We start from the raw sequence: 21024 nt of genomic DNA, 5'->3' as shown, positions 1-21024 counted from the left end.
CATAAGCCACGCTGGGAAAGAGGAATTTTAGTTTCTATGTCTAGCCTCAGAAGATAATGGGACTGAGAGACAGGAGGGCAGGAGAAAGTCAGAGAAAAATTTTGCTTCTGAGGTTGCTTCTTTGGCCTTCATTTTGGGGTATTGTTTCTGAGCCCGAATTTGATTAATGAGTAAAGGATGTCAAGGAGTTTTACTATGGGGCTTCATACACATTTTTTCTTGCAATTGCTATATTTTTATCTTGTTTTAGTTAAAATGTAGTTTAAGAAAAATCATAAGATTTCTAAGGAAAAACGGGAGGGGACATAATGTGTCCCATTATAAAACATTTATAGTTTTTACAGAGTTTGCAGGGAAATGTGCTTTCATCATCTCACAATTTACTATTAATTAAAGGTATCACACTTCTTGAAGTTACTTCTTGGAGGCTTTTGTCTGGTGATGCAAATAATTTCTGTTATTTGTATCACCAGAAATTATTTTTGATGCTAATTATTTTTGATGCAAATTATTTGTGATGCAAATAATTTCTGTTCAGTGGAACAGATATAACTCCAATTATTTAGGACCCTTGGGGCATTAATTTTTTTTGTAATCTCATTCAGCAACCTTGTCCTAATATTTAAGAAAGGGCAGCTTTTCCCTTAAGTAGCTCAGTGACTTCTGGTAGGGACGGAGTTTGCCATGATTCAGGGCCTGTATCTGAGGGACATCTTCAAGCTGTTGGTGGCCAGAGTGCTCTTGCTGGCTGCCTTGGTGGCCAGCTGCTTAGGAGGCTCTTTGCCACCAATGGACTTTCGTGTGGTTGGCTTGGTGTAGGCCATGACCTTTCATATCAGATTTACAGATCAGTTCTCTTTTTTTTTTTTTTTTTGAGACGGAGTCTCATGCTGTCGCCCGGGCTGGAGTGCAGTGGCCCGATCTCAGCTCACTGCAAGCTCCGCCTCTCGGGTTTGCGCCATTCTCCTGCCTCAGCCTCCTGAGTAGCTGGGACTACAGGCGCCCGCCACCTCGCCTGGCTAGTTTTTTGTATTTTTTAGTAGAGACGGGGTTTCACTGTGTTAGCCAAGATGGTCTCGATCTCCTGACCTCATGATCCGCCCGTCTCGGCCTCCCAAAGTGCAGGGATTACAGGCTTGAGCCACCGCGCCCGGCCCAGATCAGTTCTCTTTACAGAGCCTGGTGTGATGCAATTAGTTTTGAGATTTTTGTTGTGGCGCAATGTGACTGGATTTCTACTAAAGTTGAATAATTATGCTTTACAGTGTAGTCCATTTATAAATTTCGGTCATAAAGTTAAGTTTTTGCTGCTGGGTTTTTTTTTTTTTTTTCCTAAACAGGATCTTGCTTTGTCCCCCATAGCTCACTGCAGCTTCGAACTCTTGGGCTCAATCAATCCTTCCCCGCCTACTTCTCCCAAGTACCTAAGATCTCAGACCAAGCCACCATGCCAGGCTAACTTTTTCCTTTTTTTTTTGAGACGACGGAGTCTCCCTCTGTTGCCCAGGCTGGAGTACAATGGCACCATCTCGGCTCACTGCAACCCCCGCCTCCCGGGTTCAAGTGATTCTCCTGCCTTAGCCTCCCGAGTAGCTGGGATTTCAGGAGCCCACTGCCAGGCCCAGCTAATTTTTTTGTATTTTTAGTAGAAACCTAATTTTTAGGTTTTGCCATGTTTGCCAGGCAGGTCTCAAACTCCTGACGTCAAGTGATCTGCCCACCTCGGCCTCCCACAGTGCTGGGATTACAGGCATGAGCCACCGCGCAGGGCAGGCTTCTTACTTTTTGTGGAGATGAAGGGGGTGTCTGGCTTTATTGCCCAGCCCGGTCTTGATAACCTAGGCTCAAGCGATTCTTCCGCCTTGGTCTTTCAAATTGCTGGAATTACAGGTCTGAGCGAGGGCGTTAGGCCATTACAGCTGTTTCGTTTAGTGTTGATTTTAGAATACTGTGTTAATTGCGCTTTTTGAAAAGAGAAACCCAACAAACACAAATCTCACTGGAGGAATGTGGTCTTTTTTTTTTTTTTTTTTTTTTTTGAGACGTAGTCATGCTCTGTTGCCCAGGCTGGAGTGCAATGGCGCGATCTTGGCTCACTGCAGCCTCTGCCTCCCAGAATCAAGCGCTTCTCCAGCCTCAGCCTCCCAAGTTGCTGGGACTACAGATGACCGACACCACGCCCGGCTACTTTTTGTATTTTTAGTGGAGACGGGCTTTCATTATGTTGGCCAGGCTGATCTCGAACTCCTGACCTTGTGATCCGCCCGCCTTGGCCTCGCAAAGTGCTGGGATTACAGGCATGAGCCACTGAGCCCAGTCGGAATGTAGTCATTTTTAAAACTTAAAAAGCCCGCCCTGAAATGCTAATGGGTAGCTATCCTTCTTTGTTCTCTTATTACTGTATCAATCTTTCAGCCTTTTCTGACAAGTGCACATGAATAAACAGCCTATGTGAAATAACAAAACGTATACACACCATGGACTTATACACAAAATAACGTAGTGATACACCTTGAGGTGTTACAACATCAGTTCCTATTCTTGTGTACCTTTATAAACGCATTTTTACTGCAGACACACCAGTAAGACAAATTAGTGCACGAAATGTGAGCAAGGATTTCAATAATGAACTGACCAGTAACGTTAGAAGCATTCGTAAAACTAGAACAGGGTTTCAGGCATTGTATGTGTATTCCAGCACTTTACAGAAAAAGTGGGTGGCTCTGAAAAGAGCCTTTGGTTTCTGGGACTCGGGGTCACTGATGGACTCGACTAGTAATCATTTCACTTGCCCTTGGCCTTATGGTGGCTCTCCGTCTTCTTAGGCAGCAGCACGGCCTGGATGTTGGGCAGGACACCGCCCTGCGCAATGGTCACGCGACCTAGAAGCTTATTTAGCTCCTCGTCGTTGCGGATGGCTAGCTGCAGGTGGCGCGGGATGATGCGGGTCTTCTTGTTGTCGCGAGCCGCGTTGCCAGCTAGCTCCAAGATCTCAGCGGTCAGATATTCCAGCACCGCCGCCAGGTACACTGGAGCGCCGGCCCCGACTCGTTCAGAATAGTTGCCCTTGCGGAGGAGGCGGTGTACACGGCCGACTGGAAACTGAAGCCCGGCCCTGGAAGAACGCGTTTTAGCCTTTGCCCGAGCTTTGCCGCCTTGCTTTCCACGTCCAGACATAGTGGCTTCCTAGCAGCAGAAGAGATAACAACCAACAGGATAAAGAAAAAGAATGTGCTCGATGGAGGAATAAGAAGCTAGTTATAGTCGTCGGTAGAATTGTAAAAGGCGCAGTTTGATTGGTTAAAATTATTCTTTGACGAAACAACCAATTAGAAAGGAAATAAGGTGAAAGCTATTTTACATGTATGCGTCACTAACACATTGCCCAATCAGTGCTGAATAATTTGAATTCTTTATTTGCATAAAAGACGTATAAAAGGAGAGACTCTAGACACGAGCTGTTATTTAAGTGCTTTCATCCTTACTGTTGTTCTTATTTTCTGACAATATGCCTGAGCCAGCTAAGTCAGCTCCTGCTCCGAAGAAGGGCTCCAAGAAGGCTGTGACCAAGGCGCAAAAGAAGGATGGCAAGAAGCGTAAGCGCAGCCGTAAGGAGAGCTACTCCGTATATGTGTACAAGGTGCTGAAACAGGTTCACCCCGATACCGGCATCTCATCGAAAGCCATGGGCATCATGAATTCCTTTGTAAACGACATCTTCGAGCGCATCGCAGGCGAGGCTTCCCGCCTGGCCCACTACAACAAGCGCTCCACCATCACCTCCAGGGAGATCCAGACGGCCGTGCGACTGCTGCTTCCCGGAGAGCTGGCCAAGCACGCAGTGTCCGAAGGTACTAAGGCTGTCACCAAGTATACAAGCTCCAAGTAAATGTGTGCTTAGTCACTTTAGAACTCAAAGGCTCTTTTCAGAGCCACTCAAGTCTCACATAAAGAGCTTTAATGCTGAATATCACCGTTTTCTAGGGAATAATTTTTCCAATTTTGTAGTTCCAGCACTTTGGGAGCCCGAGGCGTGTGCGGATCTAGACTAGCTTACCTAACATGGTTAAATCCCGTCTCTACTAAAAATGCAAACAATTTGCCGGGCGTGGGGCAGTTGTCTGTAATCCCAGCTACTTGAGAGGCTGAGGCAGGAGAATCTTGAACCCGGAAGGCGGAGGTTGCAGTGAAACGAGATGGCGCCTTTGCATTCCAGCCTGGGCGATAAGGGCGAGGCTTCGTCTCAAAAAAAAAAAAAAAGCACGAGATACACGTATTCTGTGTTGGCAAGATCCTGTAATCCTAGCAGTTTGGGAGGCCGATGCATGAGGCTCGATTCAGCTCAGGAGTTAACAGGTTTACCTGGGTAATATACTGAGAACTCATCTCTGCAAAAAATGAAACTAACCGGTTGTGACTCGTTGCGTCTGTACTATCACTTACTCGGTAGGCTGAGGACGTAGGATAGCTTAAACTGGAGCTACAGGCTGCAGGAAGATGTGATCACGCCACTGCAATTCCAGCCTGGGCGACACTAGTAGGGGTAGGAACAGTAGTCTTTGGGTCCCTGAAGATCACCTGACAAGTTTGACCCTTCTGAGCATTCTGTTGTGGAGTTTGTTGTGGAGGGACTACCATGGGCATTGGCAATGTAAAGTTGAGCTAAAAATCTCGTTTTGGGCCGGGTGCGGTGGCTCACGCCCGTAATCCCAGCACTTTGGGAGGCCGAGGTGGGCGAATCACGAGGTCAGGAGATCGAGACCATCCTGGCTAACATTGAAACCCCGTCTCTACCAAAAAAATACAAACAAAATTAGTCGGGCGTGGTGGCACTTGCCTGTACTTACAGCTACTCCGGAGGCTGAGGCTGGAGAATCCCTTGAACCCGCGAGGCGGAGGTTGCAGTGAGCCGAGATCGCGCCACTGCACTCCATCCTGGGTGACAGAGCTAGACTCTGTGTATATAAATATATAAATATATACATATATAAAAATATATACATATAAATATATACATATATAAATATATATACTATATATAAAATATATATATATAAATATACATACATATACCTTTGAACCCGGGAGGCGAGCCTGGTGGATCACTTGAGGTCAGGGGTTCAAAAACAGCCTGACCCACATGGTGAAACCCCGTGTCTACTAAAAATACAAAATTAGCCGGGTGTGGTGGCGCATGCTTGTAACCCCAGCTACTACGGAGACTGAGGCAGGAGAATCGCTTGAACCCGGGAAGCGGAGGTTGCAGTGAGAAGATCGCGCCATTTCACTGCAGCCTGGGCAACAGAGGGAGACTCCATCTCAAACACAGAAACCATTAGTTTATACTCATTAATCAAATTTCTAAAATGGGACCAAAAAAAAAAAAAAAAGGTCGCTACTCCATAGTACTCCATGAGCAACCTCAGGTTTCTGAAAACGACAACATAGCACTCCAAAGTATGGTGCCTTGACACAGTGAACATTCTAAGAAATTAGTAGAACAACATAGACAGGAATGTTCTTATGACCTTCCTCTGAAGCAGGTCTTAAGACCTTCCTGTGAGTCTTGCAGAGTATGAGAGGAATCGGAACAAATAGACATTGCTCGATTTCTCCTAGTTTATTATCCTTGGCTCATATTATTTTTGTCTCATTATATTTCTGCATGACTCTCTACTCTTCATCAAACCTAGTGCAAAAACACTCAGGTTTAACCCCTTCTTCAGGTCTTTATTTCCTTATGTCATGTAAAACTTTATATTAAATGTATATGTTTTTCTCTTGGCCAGGCGCCCTGGCTCACGCCTGTAATCCCAGCACTTTGGGAGGCCGAGGCGGACGGATCACGAGGTCAGGGGATTGAGATCATCCTGGCTAACTCAGTGAAACCCCGTCTCTACTGAAAATACAAAAAAAATTAGCGGGGAATGGTGGCAGGCGCCTGTAGTCCCAGCTACTCCAGAGGCTGATGCTGGAGAATGGCGTGAACCTGGGAGGTGGAGCTTGCTGTGAGCCAAGATCGCACCACTGCACTCCAGCCTGGGCGACAGAGCAAGACTCCGTCTCAAAAAATAAACAAATAAATAAATTTAAAAAATAAATGTGTATGTTTTTCTCTTGTTAATCTGTATTTTGTTTCAGGGCCCCAGCCAATGAACATAAGATGGGTAAAAGGAAACACTCTTTCCTCCCCTACAACACACACTAGGGGTGGATGTGCATCTGTGTTCTGTGTGTTTGTCTTTGTGGAGTACAAAAGCTGGCATAACATAGAAAAGGTGTGGAGAAAAGTAATCCTAGAATGAAAATATTTGAGAAGTGTGTTTGCTAGGGCTTCCAAAACAAACTACCAAGACTGTGTGGCTTAAAAAAATTAATTTTGTCACAATTCTGAAGGCTGCAAGTTCAAGATCAACCCAGTGAGCACGATTGATTTTTTCTTGGGCCACTCTCCTTGGGGTTTCCCCTCTCTGGTCTTTCCTCTGTGTGTGTGGTTTGTTTTTTAATATAATCTTATAAGGACAGTAGTCAGATTAGATTAGTACCCACCCCTAAAACCTCATTTTACACCTTTAAAGACCTTATCTCCAAATAAAGTCACATTTTCAAGTACTCGGTATTGGACTTCAACGTTTGAATTGTGGGCTGGGGACAGGCAATTCAGTCGATATCAAAAATTATGGTGATTAAGCTTCTAATATAGTACACGAAATAAGTATTTCACAGGCATATCAAACTCAGCGCAACTAAAACAGACCTTATGATACACTACCTAGCTTCACCTACTCATCCAACTTTGAAATCTAGTCCCCATTCCAGAGTATTCCCTTTTCTTTTATGCAAATACTTAAAAATATACGTCTTACTGATTCTAACTTCTAATTTTATGTTAATATTGTCCATATTTTTGTTTACTGTGGCTAAAAGCTGGAAATATTAATGTTGAAGAGTTAGACTTTGCCTAAAACTAGGTTTTATCCCTAATGGAATATTATGCAGCTGTTAAAAATAATGCTTTTAAAAAAGATAAACGACATAAAATATGCTCATTGCATTGTATAGGGTAAATCCAAGTTGCCAAATAGCGTATTCTTATTTATGTGACATCACACACACACACATTCACACGCACACACAGACACTATATAGTTTTAGGAAAAAAGAGTGACTATAAGGGTCAATGCCAAAATGTTAAGAGTGCTGTTACATTTTTTTTTGGTGCAATAGCTCCTCTGAAGGTAACTTTCTCTATTTGTCTCTATCCAAAACTCTCCATGGTGTGGTTAAGAAATAGGAAACTCTCCCTAGGCCCTTTCCTCTCCAAGTCTCCCTGCCCTATGTTAAGAAAAATTAATTTATTCCACAGGTAATCACTGAGCACCAACTATGTACCAGCTATTATCCTATGCAATACAAAAATGAATAGAGTAAATTTAAGATATACTTACTAAGGAAATTGAAAATCAAGACAATAGAATATCCTCGCATAAAAGGAAAAAAATTTTAAAAGTGTGAAATGACTGTAAGGAACAGGGGAACAAGAAGGATTAAGGCCAGAAAGTGACATAATTTACGGTCAGGTCATGGTTACCTCTGGGGGCCGTAGCAGGAAGATGAGAGATGAGGTCAAAGCAGTTCTTGGTAATATAACAAATATAATAGACATAACCAATATATTTGATTGATAATTGGGTTCAAGCATGGCCATCATATTATTCTTTATAACTTGTATATCGATTTGTTACATTTTTAAATGTATCTAGAAGTACAAACTTAAAAGCAAGTAAAGAAAAAATAATCTACAAACATGTTTGTGGAAAATCACTTCAACTTCTATAAAAAGAACTTCTGTAAACTATGAAATATTGCTTATAGCAAAAATTTGGTTATAAAAAAGGAAAACTCTCCTTATACTCCAAAAGACTGTAGATGCTGAAAAAAGAGTGGGTGCTTAACAAAAATCTCTGCTACTATATAAAACTTGATTTTTTCCCCCCTTTTTTCCTTTTTTTTTTCAGATGGAGTCTCTTTCTGTCGCCCAGGCTGGAGTGCAGTGGTGTGATCTTGGCTCTCTGCAACCTCCACTTCCCGGGTTTGAGTAATTCTCCTGCCTCAGCCTCCTGACTAGCTGGGACTACAGGCCACATGTGTGCCACCATGCTAATTTTTGTATTTTAGTAGAGATGGGGTTTCACCACGTTGGCCAGGCTGGTCTCGAACTCCTGACCTCAGGTGATCTACCTGCCTTGGCCTCCCAAAGTGATGGGATTACAGGTGTGCGCCGCTGCGCCTGGCCTATGATACTTGTTTTTTAAGGGATTCTTCTTGAAATATACTCCTTTTCCGCCAGGGAAAGGAAATACTTCACATGTACGCTGAAGTATTTCATTTCATCATTTGTAAATTTGTTTAGATTTACATTTATTTCATTCATATCCATTCATTCAGGCACTTGTTCAGATAAATTAAACACATAATTTGAATTCAATATACTAAATGCAAGAAGTAGTTTTGTAAAAGATATGAGAATTGTTTTACATAATCAGAACAGTTGCTGGGTTAGGAAAGGGATTTTGTGTGGTTCCCTGTTGTTCAGAAGAAAGTCCACATTCCTGTCATTGGCCTAACATGCCTCCAAACCTGGCACAAACCCACTTGTCCAAGCATCAACCATCACTTCCAATACTGACATGATTTATACTATTGTCTGAACTTCTATTTTCTTTTATTTTTTCTTTAGAGATGGAGTCCTGTTCTCATTGCCCAGACTGGAGTGCAATGGCACGATCTTTGCTCACTTCAGCCTCTGCCTCCTGAGTTCAAGTGATTCTCCTGCCTCAGTCTCCCAAGTAGCTGGGATTACAGGCGTTTGCCACCATGCCTAATTTTGTATTTTTAGTAGAGACAGGGTTTCACCAGGTTGGTCAGGCTGGTCTCGAACTCCTGACCTCATGTGATCTACCTGCCTCAGCCTCACAAATTGGTGGGCTTACAGGTGTGAGCCATTGTGCCTGGCCTCTTTTCTGACATTCTACATAGTATTTAATTCTTGCTCTGCTTTCCATAAAGGCATGTTTTGACTGACCAAATAGACTGGAAGCTCCTCAAGGGCAGGAAAAAAATATAGAGGGAGGTGGTGGGGAGGGGTTGTAATGCTAAACAATGTTGTTATGGATAGCCTCAAGAAGACTATGATATTTGAATACAAACCCGAAGGAAGTGAGGGAACACCACCTACAGAAATCTAGAAGCTGACTGGACCACTCAAGGGGAACCAACGGTATGTCGTTCCTGTGAGGAGTACCTCTAGCAAGTTCCAGGAACTGGTGGAGTTGGCTAGGAAGGAGTGGAAGAGTAGTGGGATTTGAGGCCAAAGAGTTAATAAGGATCAGACAGTGTGGCCTGTAACCCACTGAAAGGACCTTGAGTTTTTCATTAAGTGACATGAGAACCATTGTGGGGGTTTCAGCAGAGGAGTCATCTGATCTGAATTGCCCTTTATTGGAATTCCTCTGGGAGAACCAGGTGATGACAGTGTTGTAGTAATAAAGGTAGAAGATGGCAGTGGCTTGACCAGAGGTGTAGCATTGGGAATGAGAAATGGTTGGATTCTGTTTGTGTTTTCAAGGAAGAGCTCATAGAACTTACTGATGGATTGTTATGTAGGATGTGAAAGAAAAAGACAAAAATGATTCCAACTAAGAGTATAAATGCCATTCACCAGTTTCAAGATGATGAGATTAGCTGTTTTGTCAGAGAGAATGAAATTCTGTTGAAATTGGAAGTTCATATTAATTGGACTTTCAAGTAGAGATGTCAAGTAAGTAACAGGGTCTCTGAGTATGGAGTACAACGCTGTGGGCTGGTCATTTAGTGTTCATGACATAAATATATGTATAGTATCTCCACAGCAACAAGGAAACATCAGTTCAAAAGAATCAGATGGAGATTTTCATTCTCCAGGTCCATCTTCTCAGAGCGATCAGAAGTGGCAGAGCTAAGGGAAGAGAAAAGGCAGCATCAGATACAGAGCTCTGAAGCCAGTTTCCACAAATAGGCTTCAGGATGCCTGAGAACACATAGAATTCAATCAGGGGATTGAAATGTGCCCAAATATGTGACGATAGTGGGTGTATTTTGTAAAAACTGTGAATATCTATCACTGGATCTCCAAAGTTATTCCCCATGGCTCTAACTTTAATAGATTATTTGAGTGAGGATTCCAATGTTATTTCATACTCTTATGAGTAAGGGCATTTTTCCACATTTGTAAAATAGGAATAATATTTATTGTTTGTTCTGAAAATTATAGGAGAAAAGGAAAATTACTGGAGAAATTGTAAAACTGTAACTTAGAAATTCACGTCATTAATACTAAACAAACATTCTTTACTTCTTTGACCCAAAGCTTTTTCTCTTTATTATCTACCTTCTTTCTTAAGAGATTTAGTCCCATCTTGTGGCTTTTTTACTCTTATGGCAATTATGCTTTGACTGTGAATTATGTTTCCATGTTTCTTTTCTTTTTTTTTTTTTTGAGACGGAGTTTCACTCTTTTTGCCCAGGCTGGAATGCAACGGCACAATCTCGGCTCACCACAACCTCCGCCTCCCAGGTTCAGGCGATTCTCCTGCCTCAGCCTCCCAAGTAGCTGGGATTATAGGCATGCGCCACCACCCTGGCTAATCTCATAGTTCTAGTAGAGATGGGGTTTCTCCATGTTGGTCAGGCTGGTCTTGAACTCCTGACTTCAGGTGATCCACCTGCCTCGGCCTCTCAAAGTGCTGGGATTACAGGTGTGAGCCACTGCACTGGGCCCCATGTTTCTTTTCTAACCTGCAGGTTTTTATAGCCAACTGCCTATTTCATATCTTTCATATCTTTCTCTTAGATATGTAACAGGCATCTTAAATTCTCTCTGGATATACAAAAATAAGAATTTGAATCCTCTCCAAAACTTGTTCCTTTCTTATTTTTCCACATTTTAGCAATCGATACCTCCAATTCCAGTTGCTTTGGCTAAAATCATTGGAATCATCATACATTTTTGTCTGTTTTTCATACTGTACACATTCAGTAGCTCAGAACAAACTATCAACCTTAATTCAAAATATATATAGAATCCAAGCACTTTACATAGCCTGTACTACTAACACACTGGTCCAAGCCACTGTCATCTCAACTGCATTACTGTAGTACCCTCTGAACTGGTCTCCTTGCTCCTACCCTGGTCCCATCACACTTTATTCTTCATCAGGCATCCAGATAGCTCATTTAAAAATATAAATCAGGCCGGGTGCGGTGGCTCACGCCTGTAATCCCAGCACTTTGGGAGGCCGAGGCGGGCGGATCACAAGGTCAGGAGATCGAGACCACGGTGAAACCCCGTTTCTACTAAAAATACAAAAATTAGCCGGGCGCGGTGGCGGGCGCCTGTAGTCCCAGCTACTCAGGAGGCTGAGGCAGGAGAATGGCGTGAACCCGGGAGGCAGAGCTTGCAGTGAGCCGAGATTGCGCCACTGCACTCCAGCCTGGGCGACAGAGCGAGACTCTGTCTCCAAAAAAAAAAAATATATATATATATATATAAATCAGGTCCAGTGTGGTGGCTCATGCCTGTAGTCCCAGCCCTTTGGGAGGCTGAGGCGGGCGAATCACGAGGTCAGGAGATGAAGACCATCCTGGCTAACATGGTGAAACCTCATCTCTACTAAAAATACAAAATATTAGCCAGATGTGGTGGCTACACGCTTGTAGTCCCAGCTACTCGGGAGGCTGAGGCAGGAGAATCACTTGAACCTGGGAGGCTGAGGTTGCAGTGAGCTGAGATTGCGCCACTACACTCCAGCCTGGGTGACAGAATGAGACTCTGTCTCCAAAAAAAAAAAAAAACAATTATATATATATATACACACACACACACACACATACATACATATATATGTGTGTGTGTGTCTATAAATCAGAGTATGTCAGTTCTCTGCTCATAACCTTGCAGTGGCTCCCATCTCACTCAGAATAAAACAGTAGTCATACTGGTCTACAAGGCCATATAGAGACTCGTCTCCATTTGCCTTGCAGATCTTATTGGTTTTTAATTTGCACCCTCTCCAATACCAGCAGTGGGTTCTTGACCCTCACAAAATAGAAATCGACAAAGAATATAAGATGGACTTGAGCAAGGCAGTTTATTAGGGCTTTGGGCTTGAGCAGAAAGGGAGACGGCAGCCAGAGGTATACTTGCAGCTGGCTCCTTGAAAGCAAGCTAGTGTACTTTGTTATTCTTTTCTGGGCTTTGTCCAGGTGACATCATGGCATGTTTGGCGTGGTCTGTTTTGGAAACACCTTTGCAGTCCCTTGTCATGTTTTTTCCTGTGTCTCAGGCCTCACTGGCATCTTAAATCTTCATGCAGGGGTATAATTTTTATCATTAACATGATGCAAAATTTAGGTTAGGATAATCTAAGACCCTACATTGCATGTTCATTTGGGGAAGGTCTTTTGGAAGTCCCTATGCTGATGGCCAGGATGTTTGTGGTTAGAGTGTTCTATTTCTTTGATGTCTGATTGCTTGATTTTATGAGCAGAAGCTTCAGTGGCTGCAAGGTTATAGAGCTGGGTGCTGCTGTAGTCAGCGTAGCATGTAAAGTGTGGCGGGGTCCCTTGTCCTGCCTTCCAATGTCTGCCTCACTTCTGCCCCTTTTTCCAGCCATAATACTTGCTTTTTACCTCCAGGCTTTCTTGCTTGGTATTCCATTTGGAATATTCTCCTGTAGCAGGACGAGCCACAGACAAAACTCCTCAGACACCGGATTAAAGAAGGAAGAGGTTTTTTATTCAGCCAGGAGCGTCCTCACTTTCTCAATGTTTTCTTTATCATTTTATGAGTAAAATTTCCCAAGACAGTATCATTTAAAATATCACCTCTTCCCACCACATGCTATGCCTTTTCCTGCTTCAGTGATCTTCATAGCAGTCAGCACCATCTGACACAGTATGTTTTGTTTTGTGTGTGTACCACCACCCAATAAATATAAATTCTATGTACACAGACATATTGTTTTGTTCTTTCTCATTCACTGCTTTAACTCCCAGAGCGTAGAACAATGCTTGGCACATGCTATGTGCTCCTTTTTGTCGCTGTTGTTACACTAACATCCTCATAAAACTTTTTCTCCTCAAACCAGTGCCTTAGTACCAATAACATGATGCTTTTCATATATATGCACAAGGTCACACTTTTAAAAAATGACATTCAAAATAACTATTTTCCTGATTTCAAAGTATCAGCCTACGGATTACTTGTTGGCTAGAAGAAAAATCTCTTTCAGTGGAACTATCACCCTAAACCACCAATTTTTTTTTTTTGGCAGTCTTTCTCTGTTGCCTAGACCAGAGTGCAGTGGTAACCACCTTGGCTCACTACAACCTCCGCCTCCCAGGCTCCAGCCATTCTCCTAACTCAGCCTTCTGATTAACTGGGATTACAGGTGCCTGCCACCATGCCCGGTTAATTTTTTTATTTTTAGTAGAGTTGGGTTTTCACCATGACGGCCAGGCTGGTTTTGAACTCCTGACCTCAGGTGATCCGCCCACCTTGCCCTTACAACGTGCTGGGATTAGAGGCATGAGCCACTGTGCCCAGCCCAAACCTGCGATTTTTCTATCACTTTGAATTTGCATAAAACCAGACATTAAGTGCTTCTGATGTAGTGTACTACTATGTACATTAAATGTGTAAACTGTTCCTGACAGGTATATTCACCTTTCAATTAAGTGTATGGAAGTCACTTGTACTTTACAGGACATGGAGAATACAGAAGCTAAAATGATTAAGAATCAAGCCAATCCAAAAAAAAAAAAACCATTCCGTAAGTCTGGTCTTCAAAAAATCAACGTCCAAAAATGGGGAAGTAGGGGAGAGGAGCCTGTTTTAGATAAGAAAACTGGAGACACAACCGAAGTTATGGCGGCATCCTTCTTTAAACAAACCAGATCTCCAATACATCTGGGGCATAACTGGGATGTTTTCAATGTGGAATGAGTACATGTCTTTTTTGAACAATAGACAATGAGATCCAAGTAGGAAGTAACGAAGGCTTTATTTTCAGAGGGAGAAGAATCCCAGGATGTAGTGAGCACTCTGTGTCAGTGAAGGGGAGCTGGAATATATACATGCCTTACAGTCAATCCTACATCACAGATTAAGTAGGTTTGGAAAAATTCTTTGAATATTATTCATGAGGGAAGTCAGGCACTTACACTTTGGCAAAACATGTAACATACATTTCATGTGAACCATGGGGAGGATTTTAGCATTACAATGAGGTGGGATTTAGCTTTATGCTAAAAGATGAACTGTAGGGCACAATTTGTTCAATCTCTACAAGCTGGCTGAAACTGGCTTAAGGTCTATGTCCACTTATCAATAACGAATATATGTAAGACTGGTCCTCTAATTGGAGTTGTGGCAGGACTGCAAAACAGGGGAAAGGGATTTCTGGCTGGTCAATCAGAATCCGTTGAAACATTTTCTAACTAGTTTCTACAATGCTTTCCAGCAGTTAGTTTCTGCTTACAAGAAAGAAATCATACGGCAATTAACACTAAGATGATTAATCCTTCATTTTTTCTGCTAGCCATGCAACTCGATTATGTGGGGTTTACTGTATACTCAACAATTTGGGGTATAATGTCCTATTATAGCATAGTATGTATACTATAAAAACTGTCATAAACATTCTACCTACTTTTAAAAAAATGTTTTTGTTACCGAGATCCCAGGGGTTCAGTCCAGGTCCTGCTGCTCGCCAGAGAATTTCAATGACCTAGGAGGGAAGGCTTTAATCCCGTGCTGCTGCTTAGGAGAAAGGGAGATGAAATCACAAATCCGTCTCCCGGACCAAAATTGGGGGGGTTTATGTAGCGAGAAAACAGGAAATCAGGGAGTGCTAAGGAAGCAATCATGATGGTTAAGAAACATGGAGTCTCACGGTGTGGATGCAGTGATCTGGTGAGTTTCAGTTCCTCGCTTGAGGCAGGTACATGAGTTCCTAAACTTTAAGATTTGTCTCATGTGAGTTAAATGTTAAATTTCAAGCTTTAGGGTAGGATTAAAGGGTCAAATTTCTTTATTCAAAAAACAGCAGATATTAGAACTTCTAAGGGACAACTGGGCTGGCTTCATTAATATTCCGAAATGCATACTTGCAACCTCTCCTCGCGTGAGCTGATCTACCCCAGGGGCCTCTACACACCAGAAACTCGGTCGTTAACAGAAAACAAGCCGCCAGGATTTAAGGCCCACATTACCGCCCAGAAGATTCGTTATGCTAATTTGCGTATCCGCCCGTTGCCAGGCACTGGCTTTGTTCCTCGCTGTCCGCCATTTTGAGCGGTTACGCACTCTTGGCAGTTTTTCTACTTACGTGAAAAACCATGCAGTTTTAAGTATTTAAAAAAAAAAAAAAAAGCGGTAAGACAAACAGATGAGACACCACCACTCTGACCTTTTCGGTGCAACCTAAGCCCCTACTATACCTCCTGAAAAGGCTATGCCTAATATAGCAATTCTAAATGCAAAAGGATCGTAGCTTTAAAAATCGTATGCTGAAACCAAATATAATTTGGAACAAAAAAAAAAAAAACCGCGAAAGACATACGTACCTGTGGATAGGAACAATGACTTATGAAGTGACTAAGCGGTTAGCAAGTCATTAGCTCTTTTAAGGAAAAGTGTGGGCGGCCCTGAAAAGGGCCTTTAATTTGGGATAGTTGAGATGTTGAGTCGTTCAAGCAAGAGCCTTAGCCGCCGAAGCCGTAAAGAGTGCGTCCCTGTCGTTTGAGAGCGTAGACCACATCCATCGCTGTTACGGTCTTGCGCTTGGCGTGCTCCGTGTAAGTAACAGCGTCACGGATCACGTTCTCCAGAAACACCTTCAGCACCCCGCGAGTCTCCTCATAGATGAGTCCAGAAATGCGCTTGACACCGCCGCGACGAGCAAGACGCCGGATGGCAGGTTTGGTAATACCCTGGATGTTATCTCGCAAGACTTTGCGGTGACGCTTAGCGCCCCCTTTACCCAAGCCTTTTCCGCCTTTGCCACGACCAGACATTGCGAACCAGTCTGAAAGACAAACTGGAGAAATCTGGAAGACGAGCGACGGTAGTACCCTTATATGCTGGGAATTCGGACCTAATTGAAGACTGAAAACGCACATACGGGAATTTTGGTACTGCCTGCTGGCCCCACCCCTCACAGCTCAGACCCGGATGACGTCACCAAGGACACCAGTTCCCGCCGGAAGAGTGCGCTGTCCATGGAGGCGTCTCTGCAAGTCTTACGTCCCCAAAGAGGAAATTTAGGCCTATTTTAACAACTAAATGAGATTAAATATATTAACATTTTTAGGTTAATATCATTTATTGCTTGGATGCTCTAGAACGATTGAATAGGAGCTTCGGCTCACAAGACGAACTGTAGCAATCTCCTTCCTTGAGGAGTTCAGCTTTGTTCCCACAGGCATGGTGCCTCTGACATTTCTGCTGCTTGCTCTCTTGGGGACCGAACCCCCTTAGGAAGTGTTTGAAAACTGCAAGATCTCACCCTCTCCAGCACCAAGCTAAGGGAAATCTGACCAAAAGGGTTTTCTTCCCGAAGAGAAAAATATGGATAATTAGTGATCCGTCGGGCGCTGTGGCTCACGACTGTAATCCGAGCACTTTGGGAGGCTGAGGAGGGCGGATCACCTGAGGTTAGGAGTTCAATACCAGTCTTTAACATGGAGAAACCCCGTCTCCACTAAGAACACAAAATTAGCCGGGCATGGTGGCGCATGCCTGTAATCCCAACTACTTAGGAGGCTGAGGTAGGAGAATTGTTTGAACCCAGGAGGCAGAGGTTGTGGTGAGCTGAGATCACAGCATTGCACTCCAGCCTGGGCAACAAGAGTGAAACTCCGTCTCAAAGAAAAGAAAAAAAAAAAAAGAAAGAAAATTAGTGATCCCATTAATTCTAGTCCTCATTGTGGAGGCCCGTGTTACAATTTTGGCTTTTCTTTCTTCCCTGTTTATTAAAATTTATAATTCTCATTTAAACAACTAGCTAACTCGCACATCTAAACCTAAAAACCCACTGGTGTATTAATGTTTAGTTCTCTATTGTTAGTTTTCTTTTCTCTTTGATTCTGGTAGCAGCCTTTATCACAAGAGAATTGGCAACGTGTAGTGGGCCAAGCTATTAAATAGGCGACTTCCTACAGACTTTTAAAATAAAAGGTGGTGTTGGGAGTCAGAAAACTCCCAAAATGACGGCCTCAGCAGTAAGTTTTTCTCCTCCTACATTCCTCTCTCTCCCTCCCATTCTCCCGGGAAGCTAGCTATAGGAACTAGACTCTTTCCTCCCCAAGATGGAACATATAAACCAAAGCTAGCCCCAAAGCTGGCCATAAAACCTAAAAATAATCAAATTTTCCTCCTTTCCATACAAATGTTAGGATTTCTACTGTGAAAAGAAATCAAATATGTAGAGACTAAACAAAAAGGAACTGTAAATTGCTGCTGTTAAAATCCCACCAATATCAAAATTCTGTGAGCCTGTGATATTTAGGAAGAATTTACATACTTCTATAATAATTGTAATAGTATTTACATATTTGTATTTAAATGTATAAAATTGTAATTTAATAGAACATTAGTTAATATGTTACTGAATTGAGGTTTTTTTTTTTTTGAGTTTTTTTGGCTGTAAGTTTATTCAATGCAAAATAATCCTCTCCAGTTTTGCTGAGGTGGCTGACCACGTCCATGACCAAATCTGCCTCTAAACTGGAATTCGGTTGCTGATCCAGCCCCAGCCTTGGCTTTCTTGTCAGCACCAGGGGACACAGCACTCCGTCTGTAGGTATCGCTGTCGGGTTCTCCTATTGTGAGTCTTGCAGGTTGCTCACCCTCCATCCAGACCTTTAGGCCGAGGGCTGCCAGGCTCTGGACTCTGGATGACTGCGGCCTTCAGTGGCAGGCACAATCTCTGGGGGCAGATGAAGGTAATTATGGAGATACTGGATGCTCTCATTGGTAAGGTACCAGTAGAAATGTCTCCAGGCAAACTGTTCCTTCAAGTAGCCTTGAGACTCGAGAGACTGCATGGCCTTCATGGCACAAAGGTTGGGCACATTCTTGTCTGCCATTTCTAGGTGCTTAAGCATATGGACATCCTTCTTGGTCACCATGACTCCCTGCTTAAAAAGGAGTTCATAAATGGCAATCTGGTTCTTCTTAGGCATCAACATCTCGGCGATTGTGGGGTCTCGGGCCAGGGCTGGTACATTACTCAATTCTTAAACTTGTATAGTTGCACTGGTTTCCTATTGCTGGTTTGAAAAATTATCACATTTTATGATTAAAAAATACAAATTTGTAATTATATAGTTTTTAAAATTGGGGCTCAGTCAGATCTTACTGAGCAAAAGAGTCAAGGTGTTGACTTGATATTAACTAAAGAAATAAAGAGCCTGTATCTTTTCCCTTGCCTTTTTACCCTGTAGATGCCACTCTCTCCTTGGATCATGGTCCTTTTCTTTCACTTTCAAAGCTGGAAATTTATGGCCAAATCGTTCTCATGCTGCCATATCTCTAGTTCTCTATTCCAATTCCCTCTTCCACTTTTAAGAATCTTTGTAATTGTATTGGGTTAACTCATAACATGCAGGATAATCTCCTTAAGGTCAGCCAATTTAGTAGCCTTAATTCCACATAAACCTTAGTTGCCCTTTGTCACGTAATGTAACAAAGACTGCAGGAATTTGCAGACTCCAGGGATTAGGATGTGGTCATCACTGGGGTAGCCTTATTCTGCTTAGCACAGTGGATCACAATATTTTTAGAATCTGATAGAAAGCTATATAATTTGTTCTGGGAAGGAGAAACACATATGACCACATTTTTGCATATAATTTCAGAAAGTTGTATTCCCCTCAAGCTGATGTACACCTTAGTTTAGATATTTACTTATGGAACTACAGAAAGCAAAAATCGACTGCTATACCAATGTAAATTTGCACATGAAGCTATTTAGTATTTTTAGCTTTCATTTTTCTAGGATTTTCTTGTTGTTTTCATATTTTCAGTTGGGGTTTGTTTATTTGAATGTTTATATATGCTTTGTAAGTGCGGTGTTCTGTGTCCATTTATGTGCCAGACAGGGAGTGGGAAGTTGAAAAAAAATTGTGGGACGGGTGCAGTGGCTCACACCTATAATCCCAGCATTTTGGGTGTCTGAGGAGGGTGGATCACCTGAGGTCAGGAGTTCGAAACCAGCTTGGCTAACACGGAGAAAGGCCGTGTGTACTAAAAATATAAAAATTAGCCGGGTGTGGTGGCAGCTGCCTCTTGTCCTAGCTACTTGGGAGGCTGAAACAGGAGAATCACTTGAACCCAGGAGGCGGAGGGTGCAGTGAGCCAAGATCGTGCCATTGAACTCTAGTCTGAGCGATAATAGTGAAACTTCGTAACAAAAAAAAAAAAAGAAAAGAAAGTAATATAGAATACTATTCCTTTTTTCTTAACTGGGTTGAAATTCTAAGAATATTTTGTATAAAATATTTTAAATATTTTTAAAATACTAAAATATTTTGTAAAAATTCTAAGTATTCTACAATGGATGCCATTCATAACAATTTATGATCTTAAGTAAGGTTTGTAATTACAAGCAATACACTACAACTTCAGTATCTTTATATGTGAGTATATAGAATAGAAAAATTGTATTTGTAAGTAGAATGACATAAATTATTTTTTCATTTAAAAATCACAATTTTTGCCTATTAGAATAAAATGAACATATATGAAGTCAACCTTGAAGGAAAAAAAGTAAAAAATAACTTTGAGGAAGTGACAACAAAATATTTTAGGGTTAAGGGTGTTTCTCTCTTGGACTTCCAGTTATTACTCCCAAATGTTATTTTGCCAGTAGCCAAACTTTTCTTTAAACAAAGAACAATTTTGATTATTAGTGCTGCATCCAGGCACCGGTGTTCACATTTTTCAGTTTTCATGCACATGGCTTGTCTTGCTTTCCTTATATTTTGAAGAATTTGATTATATTATTTTAACCAGGCAAACTTGCCAATGCTGTTATGACTAAACCGGAATTAAGGAAGACATTCTTTTTCCCCACACTGTCAGTAGCAAAAGAAATATTACTTAATTTCAAAAGTTCTTTGCTTATGAAACCAGTTTGACAAGGGACACATCACAGCACAACATAAGAAAAATGTGCACATCAGCACAATGGGCTAGCCTTGTAACCAGCACTTTGGGTAAAACAAATATGCTACCACTAACTTAAGATTAAGTACAGCATTTTGCCTTAAAGCAGTCAAAAGAACTGTGCTCTAGACCTACACAGCAGCAAACCCCTCAAATCAAGATAAAACCAAATCTGTTGGTAAACACAGAAAATATGCAGGTAATTACAACTCTATAGCTGAAAAAGTGGGTGGCTCTTAAAAGAGCCTTTGGGATTGGGTATGAAGACGTTAGAATTACTTAGAGCTGGTGTACTTGGTGACAGCCTTGGTGCCCTCGGACACGGCATGCTTGGCCAGTTCCCCGGGCAGCAGCAGGCGCACGGCCGTCTGGATCTCCCTGGAGGTGATGGTGGAGCGCTTGTTGTAATGCGCCAGGCGGGAAGCCTCCCCCGCAATGCGCTCGAAGATATCGTTGACGAAGGAGTTCATGATACCCATGGCTTTCGATGAGATGCCAGTGTCAGGGTGGACCTGCTTTAGCACCTTGTACACGTAAACGGAATAACTCTCCTTGCGACTACGCTTGCGCTTCTTGCCATCCTTCTTCTGCGCCTTGGTCACCGCCTTTTTGGAGCCCTTCTTTGGGGCAGGAGCAGACTTAGCAGGTTCAGGCATGTTAAAGAAACACCTCGTCCACAACCTAAAGAAAAATGACAAGTATCCTCACTCTGCAGCTCGTAATATGTCTAGAGCTGGTGTCCTAAACTGGCGTTT

General features: G+C 42.5%; 4 protein-coding genes and 1 pseudogene across 4 annotated transcripts in view; 1 reads left to right on the top strand and 4 right to left on the bottom strand.

Moving 5' to 3' along the window:
* LOC112622536 overlaps positions 1-16116 on the bottom strand; it is a 37139-nt gene extending 21023 nt beyond the window's left edge. The window contains exons 1-3 of the mRNA XM_025382314.1: positions 15810-16116; positions 3781-3860; positions 2793-3186 (exon numbers count right to left, since the gene is read on the bottom strand). Of these exons, the coding sequence (XP_025238099.1) occupies positions 2793-3186; positions 3781-3860; positions 15810-16116 (781 nt within the window). The remainder of the gene's footprint in view (positions 1-2792; positions 3187-3780; positions 3861-15809) is intronic.
* On the bottom strand, positions 2673-3526 carry LOC112623634 (histone H2A type 1-B/E). Its single transcript, XM_025384191.1, has one exon. The coding sequence runs from the start codon at positions 3175-3177 to the stop codon at positions 2785-2787; it is 393 nt and encodes a 130-aa protein (XP_025239976.1). The 5' UTR covers positions 3178-3526; the 3' UTR covers positions 2673-2784.
* On the top strand, positions 3092-3962 carry LOC112623638 (histone H2B type 1). Its single transcript, XM_025384196.1, has one exon. It carries the CDS (start codon positions 3509-3511, stop codon positions 3887-3889), a length of 381 nt encoding a protein of 126 aa, XP_025239981.1. The 5' UTR covers positions 3092-3508; the 3' UTR covers positions 3890-3962.
* Positions 16117-17752: 1636 nt separating the features above from the next.
* LOC112622535 lies at positions 17753-18291 on the bottom strand (annotated as a pseudogene).
* Positions 18292-19741: 1450 nt separating this feature from the next.
* On the bottom strand, positions 19742-20988 carry LOC112623640 (histone H2B type 1). Its single transcript, XM_025384198.1, has one exon. The coding sequence runs from the start codon at positions 20923-20925 to the stop codon at positions 20545-20547; it is 381 nt and encodes a 126-aa protein (XP_025239983.1). The 5' UTR covers positions 20926-20988; the 3' UTR covers positions 19742-20544.
* Between the last annotated feature and the right edge of the window lie 36 nt (positions 20989-21024).

Source organism: Theropithecus gelada, chromosome 4, assembly GCF_003255815.1.
Source record: "Theropithecus gelada isolate Dixy chromosome 4, Tgel_1.0, whole genome shotgun sequence".
In the NCBI taxonomy this organism is placed as follows: Eukaryota; Metazoa; Chordata; class Mammalia; order Primates; family Cercopithecidae; genus Theropithecus; species Theropithecus gelada.
The sequence above is the reverse complement of the archived record's forward strand: the minus strand, read 5'-3'. Positions and strand labels throughout refer to the sequence as shown.

What these genes read in the sequence shown, in the direction of transcription:
- LOC112623640 (XM_025384198.1), bottom strand. Translation starts at nt 20,925, where the DNA reads ATGCCTGAACCTGCTAAGTCTGCTCCTGCCCCAAAGAAGGGCTCCAAA.
- LOC112623634 (XM_025384191.1), bottom strand. Translation starts at nt 3,177, where the DNA reads ATGTCTGGACGTGGAAAGCAAGGCGGCAAAGCTCGGGCAAAGGCTAAA.
- LOC112623638 (XM_025384196.1), top strand. Translation starts at nt 3,509, where the DNA reads ATGCCTGAGCCAGCTAAGTCAGCTCCTGCTCCGAAGAAGGGCTCCAAG.